Raw genomic sequence first — 8,987 nt, 5'->3', positions numbered from 1 at the left:
AACCACGCACCAGAAAAGGACGCACACTCTGGCTGCACGTGCGCCATTTAATGATATATTTACCTTTGTCATTTTTAAATGGTTTGATTTTGTTCACAGTCAGACATGTGTCTTTGTGAAAATTCTGCAACAAAGTCGATTCAGAAAACTGAGAGTCTGAGCACCCCTCCTCCTCCAGATCCTCCACCTACACACAGCAGCGCGCACGTGTTTCCACATGCAGATCTGTAGCACCCACTGAGAGCCCTGTGTGCGCGTGCGCGTGTGTGAGATGTCTTTTCTATCTTTATGAGAGCCGGATTTGTACTATTTTAATTCATTTATTTTTGCATAAACACAATGAATAAGGAGCCGAATTAAAAAAAACAAGAGCAGCCTGATATGATTTAGAGACGATGCTAAAGATGTTTAAAGTCACTTGAGTAACTTCAGGATTTTGATTCGACGAGGACATGAAGAGATGTCATGATACCTTAACTTGGACACTAAGGTTTATTTTCTATTTTTGATTTACTGAGTAGATTGATAAACCAGACTTCTTGAAAACCTCCAAAAGACAAAGAAAAGTGATGCTAAAATAAATAAATCAGATTTGATATAGTTGGAAGTTTTATAGTCATTTATATTCTGTATTTGTATCATTGTCAGGTTTTGTGTTTTGTAAATTTGCTTTTTTCATGTTTGTATGTTTCTATATTGAACTACAAAAAGCATTTTGCAGGTTTGCTCCAACAGTATTTTGTTGTCATTGTAGATACAGATATCTTAATGTATCGTCTGAACTCAAACAATGAGATGGCTGAAGTTTATGTTCTCATGTCAGGGTTCCCATGAAGTCAGGGTTTGGGTTAAAGCCTACCCGTTTAGACAATGCAGCAAAGATTTGGTTTGAGTGTCAGTTTTTGGCAACAGGTCAGAGTTTCTCACATGTGAGTCCAATGTGCATGTTGGACTGTGGGCTTACACTGCTCTGGTGCAGATGTAGAGGAGCAGAGGAAAGACAGGCGGGGAGAAGAAGCTAACGTTTTGAACATGAAAGTCAAAATGCTGCAAGGAGAAAAAAAAAAAAGGAAAGTTGAGTTACCTGCTGAAAAATGCTCCAAAAAGACTGAAGTTCATACTTCCATACAAGTTTATGATAAAAATCCAATGAAACAACATCATTGATTCATACAAAGTAGCATAGTCATCGAATTCAAATCAAGCTCTAATTAAAAAAAGAGAAAGAAAACAAGATTAAATAAAAAAGGTAGAAATAAATGAATTCATCAACATGTTGCAAAATGAGAGGATCTTTATCTTTTCCTACAACAATCTGACAAAAATATTCATCAGTTACAACTTGGCAGTCTTTTGTTCCACAAAAATACACAATATTTAAAAGAAATTACAGGGGGGGAAACTAAAACATTTAGATTTACTTGAACTATCGCCTTGGCTAAGAGGAACACGCGGAGCAAATGTTAAAAAGTCTGAGACGGATGTCTGAAGACTGGAAACTTGACCCACACCGCCATCCAAAAACGACAAAAAAAAAACAAAACCAAACAAACATCTGAATGTGTGGGGCTGGAAGGTGGAGCGATGTGGAGACCAGTAAAAAAAACAAAAAACAAAAAAACAACAGAAGAAGAAGAGTAGGTGACACATAGTCCATGTTGGAGAGGAAAAGATCTGTGATGCAGTTCAATGAGCGATCTGTACTGTGGATGCGTTTATCAGCGTCTCAGTAGAGCCGGCCTCGGCTCCTGTTGCCTCTGGCTCCAAAACCTCGTCCTCGGCCGCCCCTGAACCCACCGCGCTCTGGAACCAGACAAACAGATTGTGTCCTTTTATTTTAGCAGAGAATATTGGAGCAGATGAACACAATGCAGGAAAGACGGTTCTAGTAATGGTCGTGTGATACGTCTGTTGGGTTTTAGTTTGTTTTGCTGTTGTTTATGTTTTCTTCTTTTTATTTATTCCCGTAGGACAAATTCAAGCGGTCGACCACTGGAGCAACGACCCGCAGACAGAGCAGGGCGAGCAAGTGTCTTGCTAAAGGACACATCGGACAAGTTGCTCGCAGGAGCTGGGGATTGAACCCTCGATCTTCTGGTTTGAGAGACGACGACTCGACCCACAACCGCCCCTGCGTTGCACTGTCTTTCAAATCCCTCCAATCATGTCTTTGTTATTTTTTTACTGCGATGTCTGTCTGTTGGTGCACAGACAGTAAACAGCTGTGGATGTTTTATTTATCACAGTTTAGTCAGATTTAACTGTAACTATACTGATATTGATGCTTCTGTGTGTAACAGGTACTTTAATCAAAACTCAACCCTGCTGTGCAACACAACAGAAATAAAAGGCAAACATTGACTGAGTGACGAAGTAAAGCAGGTGTCACCAAATGTTCCTCACCGTAGTTAAAGTTGCCGATGGAGGCGCTGTACTTGCCGCTGGGGGGGTTGTAGATTTGCCGCGCGTCCCTCCGGTGCTGAGGGGAGATCTGTTTTTTTGTGCTGCCACCGGAGCCCATCTCCTCCGCTGACGGGCGCTTGGGTCTAAAAAAAAAAACACACAGGGAGAAAGAGTTGACGATTACCACGCGGCGTGTCAGCTACGTTAAACATCTATTCAGCCGTTTTCACATCCGCACTCCTGAAAATATCAGGAGGACCGCTCCGGATATTCTCTCATTATGCTCCTCGCAGACGATGCGCCACACGAGGCTATAATGCTACATGTAGTTCAACAGAGTGACAGCATCAACAAAACATCATGCAGCCTTTTAATTATATGCACGGAGGTCGTAGTGGTGGCGCGCAGACACAATGACGGTACAGAAACGTATCTCCCCCCCCTCCCATTGGCTCGAGGAGAATATCCTGCTGTGTTCACACACCACCTCACTCCGACTTGCTGCAGATTAATAGTCGGGGTCTGTCAGGAGAAACTCCAGGTGAAGTGTGAGGGACAAATCTGCCTGTTTGTGTTCAAACATTCAGCTCCGTGTGGAAACAAAAACAACACTAATTCCCCCTGACGTTGGCTTTAAGAGGCGGGAGCCGACTTACGCTACTGCCTCGGCCTTCTGGACGGGCTTCCAGGACAGAGTGACTGTGCTCTTGAAGGACGGCGGGTTATGGAAGAGATCCTGGAAGAAAAAAAAAAAAAAAAAAAAAAAAGAGGGCGACACATTAAAGAAAAACAACAAACAGTAAAACTTCAATGAAACCAACTACAACACCCACAAAGCATTGCCTGTAAAAACACGACTAACAACGCGAGCACATTCACATGTGTTATGTTGACAGGTTCAGTGTTAATGACTAACAGCTCACCTTGATGAGGATGTTGATGTTATTTGTGATCTTCAGGGCCACCACTTTGATCTTGTTCTGGTTACAAAAAAAAGAAGGCGAGTTAGTATTTGAGATATTTAACAACAGAACCGTTAACTTTGTTAAACTTATTAAGCTGCTGCAAACAAACGTATATGAACATGATGCGTCACCTCGTCTGTCTTCAGAGCGTCTCCTGACTTGCCTTGCAGTGCTACTCGCAGCTGTCTGATATAAACCTGCAGGCCTCTGGCAAAATACTGTAACCTGATGAACGAACACACACACACACACACACACATTCAGTGCCAGACTCCTCTGTATAAACGTTCATTTTACTGACTGAGCTCTGGGACACTTCCTCACCGGATCTTGAAGTCTTTGAGGCGCTCAGCGTCCACTTTGTCGATGAGGAAGTCTGGAAGCTTCTTGCCCAGCTGGTGGAAGCCGAACAGAAGACACTCCACGTAGCTGAACTGCAGTTTGGGCTCTTCGTTTGCTGGGTTCTCTCCGTTCTCCACCTCTTCTGGCGGCAGAGGCATGTACTCCTAAACGAGTCGAAAAAGGGAGAAAAATCAAAGACAGAACTTCAGACGTGACGTCGACTGTCGTTTCAGATGTTAATGTTCACAAACGGGTGGGAAAAGAACAAATCAGTGGCTGAACAGGCAGAGAAATCCGAGCACATGTAGAGCAGAGCTACCCGGGTGGGCCGGCATCCAAGAAACATTTGATCCCAACGATTTATCACCTGAAAGCATGTTCCCTTTAATCCGTCCAACTCTTCAGCCGTGAGTCACATGAGAGGACGCGACACTTTGAGCAGGTTTGACGGGAGCGACAAGTGTTACAAATCCATACAACCCGTCAAATTTAAAAAAAGAAAAAAGGAGGGCTTCATTTAAAAGGCTGTTCATATTTTCTGTCGGAGTAGAACGGTCCATAAATCTGCCTGTTTGTGTTTGATCATCGTGCTTTCTGTCCAACAGCAGGCCTCCAGGTTCTCTTACCAGCAGCTTGGTGAACAGCATGTTGAGGTTGCTCTCCAGCTTGTCCATGTCTCCGCAGAACGGACTCATCTCAGCCAGCAGCTTCAGCACCTACACACACACACACACACAGCTGAGCAGATCTCCTCACACAGTGTAATGCACATTGCTAATGAGAAACAGTGCTGCGTGGAGCCGACTAATGACCCATTAACAAGGTGCAGTTGGCTGACACCTCTGACAGGTGGCTGCCACTCTGACTTTGTTTACTACAGCCGCTCACCAAACGTCACATTAGGAGTATCGACCCCACAGCGGCGTCTTAACAATAGATCTACATCACTGAAGAGTTACTGTTGGTTTGATCTGGGCTCTGTGATGGGTCAACACCTCCCAACTATTTTATGCACACAAGCGTCAACCTTCACTTTTTATACGAGCACCGAGTGCGTCTCCTCTGAAATCCGATCCTTCCGTTCTTGAGATTCAACCCGAGCGAGGAGACACTCACCTCCAGCTGTATGTCCAGCTCGGCCACGGGACTCGTCAGGGCGCTGAGGTTTGGCAGGACGTGTTCACAGAAGTAGGTTACAAAACGTGTGGAATGGACATTTTTCTGAAGGACAGGAGACAAAAACAGGACTTTAATTTTAGAGACTCGAGATGCTTTTTTTGGCGGGTCTTAAAATAGATGTTACGAAGCGCTGCATTGATGTTTAGAATAAATCTACAATATGCTGAGACAACTTATGATCCACACTAAAGACCTGAATGATGCACAAGACACATGACCACAGACAGAGGAAGTTTGGCAGTGCTGTTTCTATAGTGTGTGGAGAGCAGCGATACGACCACACCAGCACACTTACAGATTCATTGACCAACGACACAGAGTCAAGACTGCGAACACTGCCGCGGTCAAACTCAACCTGAGAGTAAATTAACATGATAGATGACGGAGAGGAACAATTTGCGAGGATTTTTTGGCTCCTTTATTCTAAAAAAAAAAAAATGGACAAAATAAAAAGGTAACATCAATAAAGACGAGGTGAACGTGTGAGAATGAGAGTGAAGATCTTCCTCTTTCGTCAGCTTGATTCCTGATTGGCTATAGTTGTGTTTGCGTCTGAAGACAAAGAGTCTTTGGGAGTTCTCCCATCCCTCAGCCCGATCAGCTTGTCGACTCGTTTGCTGAGAAGTTCGTTAGTTGTACTCACTGAGAACAGGGGCAACGCCTGGCGTGTGCACTGCAGCAGGCGATCAACAGTGTCGGGGTCGGCCGGGTTGAGAGCCTGCTCCAGGAAGGCCTGCTCCACCACCAGCTCCACCAGCTGCTGCCGGCCGTTCACCGTCTGCAGGATCCGCAGCCCTGACACCACGCGCATCAACAGCACAAACTCCTCCCCCGTCACATCCTCCAGCACCTGGAGAAGAAGCATCAACACGCGTCCTTATCGATTCAAACAGGTTGACATGCATCACAGGAACACTTAAGAGGTTGGAGACTGCACCTTCATGGAGAATTCAGCAGAACATTCAGGTTTGACCTGATATACCAGTCAGAATTTAAATGGATACAAAGTGATATGCAATCAATTCTTCGGTGTGCTCACTTTCTTTGTCTCTGCAAACACGTACTCCTCCACCTCTTTCGTCATCACGTCCTCTGACAGGGTCTTCAGTTTAGCTGACAGAAACTTGATGGCCCGTTCCCGTACGATGTCCTCGCCCTGCAGGATCTGAGAGAAGAGGCCTCCGAGAGTACCTGCACGACAACACACACACACAGAAGATGGTATTTAGTCCATGATTTAAAGATTTACACACACATTATATATATATATATTGAAAAACCTCATATTCCTGTTAATGTCCTTGGTGTGGTCATTTAGACTCATGAGCTGAATATAAGGGCGTTTTGAAGATGCTTCCTGTAAAACCTGGCGTCTATGACCACATCCTGTACCTGTTCTTTCATTTTAAAAGTGTGCTGCGTCTGATACACGGGTGTGAACAGTAAACCAGAATAAAAAGCGGACACGAGTGCAGCTGCTACATTCAAACACCTGATGCAAATGAAAACTCACACCCGTTCATTGTGCATTCTTTCTCCCTCACAGGTTCCCTATCATGTATTCAATGATGACGTTGGTACACTGCTCCGTTTTATAAACCTTGTGAAGTTCTGGGTTGATTGAAAGACTCTTTTATTAAAAAGGTAACAAGTTACCTCAAAAGTTTCATCGTAGGCCGAGAGCTCAAATACAGTGCTGTAGCTCGTGGGAAGAGGCAGAAAAAACTAGAGGAGCAACACAGCTGTACACAAACTGCATGTGTTTGACTTCGCTAATAAGAAAAATGTAAACCTACTCAAAACAGACTGGAGAAACATATTTCAAATGTTACTGCCCTTACAACAAGCAACATCTTTAGTTTCATGTGGCCAAAGAGCTTAACCACTCAAAAATGTTCTCATCATGTCAAGAAATTCATTCTTGATATCTCCGGGAGAAACATGTTCTTTGTCACTGACTGACGCACACTTACCCCTAGCATCCATCTTGAAGATGGAAATAAGTGCCACATTCACTTGGTTGAACTCTGCTGTATCATCTGAAAGAACAAACATTTAGAGGATCTTAAATATTCCATCAAAATAAAGACCAGACGAGCTGCAAAACATGCCGTATTAAAAAAACATAAGTCAACCCTAATATGGATAATTTCATCTCCTGAGTTTAACACATCTGATACCTGTCTGCAGGAGCTGAGTGAGAATATCTGCAACTCTGACGATGTTGTCTCCAGTTGCAAACCGTGGAAGCTCTTTGATCGCCTGCCGCCGGATCTGGACAAAGAGAAGGAAAATTTCACACAAAGGCGGTTATATTATGAGATGAAATAAGGTTTCATGGGTGACAATGGAAATCTATTGTGTCAATAGAAGAGAATGTAAATAACCCCTTGGAATAAATAGAAACGTCACTTTTACACCGTGTGATCTTAAAGGAGTTCGCCCTGAAATACTCACCGACACGTCTTCATCTTCACAGAGATCAAGCTGGGCATTAATGGCCGCATCAGACAATTCTGGAAAGTTGGCAAAGAATTTTGGAATAAACTGTGCAGCCAGACGCTTCTCTTTCGGGCCCCCCTTCACACCATCCAAGATCACTTGGTATGCATCTTTGTGCTGCAAAATTTAAAAAAAAAAAGGGGGAAAAAAGGAAATTGATTACACTTTCAAGACAAAAGAGCAGTACTGCATGCCTCACAATATAATATGGTGCAGGGCACAGATTTCCACTTATCTGTGGGGGAAAAAAATACCAAATTGCCCTGATAACTTGTAGATTCAAGATTTTAATTGTCATATGCTTATACGGACACACGGAGAAATGTACGGACGGTTCCGCAAGGCCATCCAATAACAATAAACACTCAATTTAGTAATACACATATATACAGTGAAATAGAATATAACTTAAAAATGAAAAAATGAGTTATTTGAATGTACAAAATACAGTATTTAACAGAATAATGTGTAAAGCGAAGTCTAGCCGGTGTTTCGATGTAAACGGTGACTGTGTTAATTGGTGTCTTTCAGCGGAAGGAGTCTGAGGTTAGACGAGGACACTTTGTTTAGGTTCTCAAACACAAAGTCCCCTTATTAACATCGTATATTTAATCTAATAAAGATGTTTAAAAACTATGTTTTAGCGAGGACGCGTTAAGTTTACAACAGCAGCTGTTGTAACCACAGCAACCAGAGTCGTCAGTTATCACGGTCACTACGTTTCAAAGACACACCGGCCACTAGGCTAGGCTAACAGTAGCTAACATTAGCCTAGCGCAATCAAAACAATGTGTTTGGTAGCATTAGTTATACAAGTGAGCAACAAGAAACATGTGTTCCGTCAAAAGAAAGAAGATTCATGGGAATAAGCGTGCGTTTTTTACCTGGCTGAGGTCTTCCTTTGCATCAGCAAGGATCCCGTAGCTACGATAGAGATCCTCGATAGTGACCGCCATCAGCGCGTGCCGCTCACAGATAAGAAAACACGATAAAATAAACACCCACTCAGGTTACCAGAACTGTCTCTTTTTTATGCGACTGCTGGACAAACAACGCCGTGTTTACTGGGTATGTGCTCTCCAGTAAAGGGGGGATGAAACGTCGAGAATCCACTGAATGAACGATCCGCTCCTCTCTGTCCGTCTTCTTCCCGCACTGCTCTATGGCGTGTTGGCTAAAAAATGCTAAGGAACAATGAGTAGGGCGCATGCGCGGGGAAAGCGAATCACGTGAAGAGTTCTTCCACACGTGGGCACTGGTGTGCGCCATAGGTTAAAAATGAAGTGTTGAAAACGTAAAGAATTTGTTTTAAAAAAATGCTATGAACATTTTTTTACGGAGCCCCTCTGGAGACATTTGTTAACAATTTATATTTTTTGGATACGAAATAATTTGTACCTGTAAAATAATATTGTGGCCTGAAATTAGTAATTCACACACAAATTATTTTGATGTATTCAGTACATTTTTCCCTTTCTACGAAGCCCCTGTATTACCAAAAAGTGCAAACCAGTGTAGTCTATGCTGCGAACAAGATAAATGTTCTATTAATCCCATTATAGCTTGTTCCCATAAATTACTCTCTCTTGTGTGGAC

At 43.2% G+C, this 8,987-nt stretch overlaps 1 protein-coding gene across 1 annotated transcript; it reads right to left on the bottom strand.

Moving 5' to 3' along the window:
- Positions 1-1,114: 1,114 nt before the first annotated feature.
- api5 (apoptosis inhibitor 5) lies at positions 1,115-8,581 on the bottom strand. The gene is made up of 14 exons (XM_079346700.1): positions 8,276-8,581; positions 7,347-7,508; positions 7,070-7,163; positions 6,863-6,928; positions 5,929-6,080; positions 5,533-5,739; positions 4,827-4,931; positions 4,337-4,426; positions 3,693-3,874; positions 3,500-3,593; positions 3,327-3,383; positions 3,060-3,139; positions 2,404-2,546; positions 1,115-1,803 (listed from the first exon to the last, which is right to left on the bottom strand). The coding sequence occupies exons 1-14, from the start codon at positions 8,345-8,347 to the stop codon at positions 1,727-1,729; spliced, it is 1,581 nt and encodes a 526-aa protein (XP_079202826.1). The 5' UTR covers positions 8,348-8,581; the 3' UTR covers positions 1,115-1,726.
- Between the last annotated feature and the right edge of the window lie 406 nt (positions 8,582-8,987).

This window comes from Symphodus melops, assembly GCF_947650265.1.
Source record: "Symphodus melops genome assembly, chromosome: 6".
Taxonomy (NCBI): domain Eukaryota; kingdom Metazoa; phylum Chordata; class Actinopteri; order Labriformes; family Labridae; genus Symphodus; species Symphodus melops.
The sequence above is the reverse complement of the archived record's forward strand: the minus strand, read 5'-3'. Positions and strand labels throughout refer to the sequence as shown.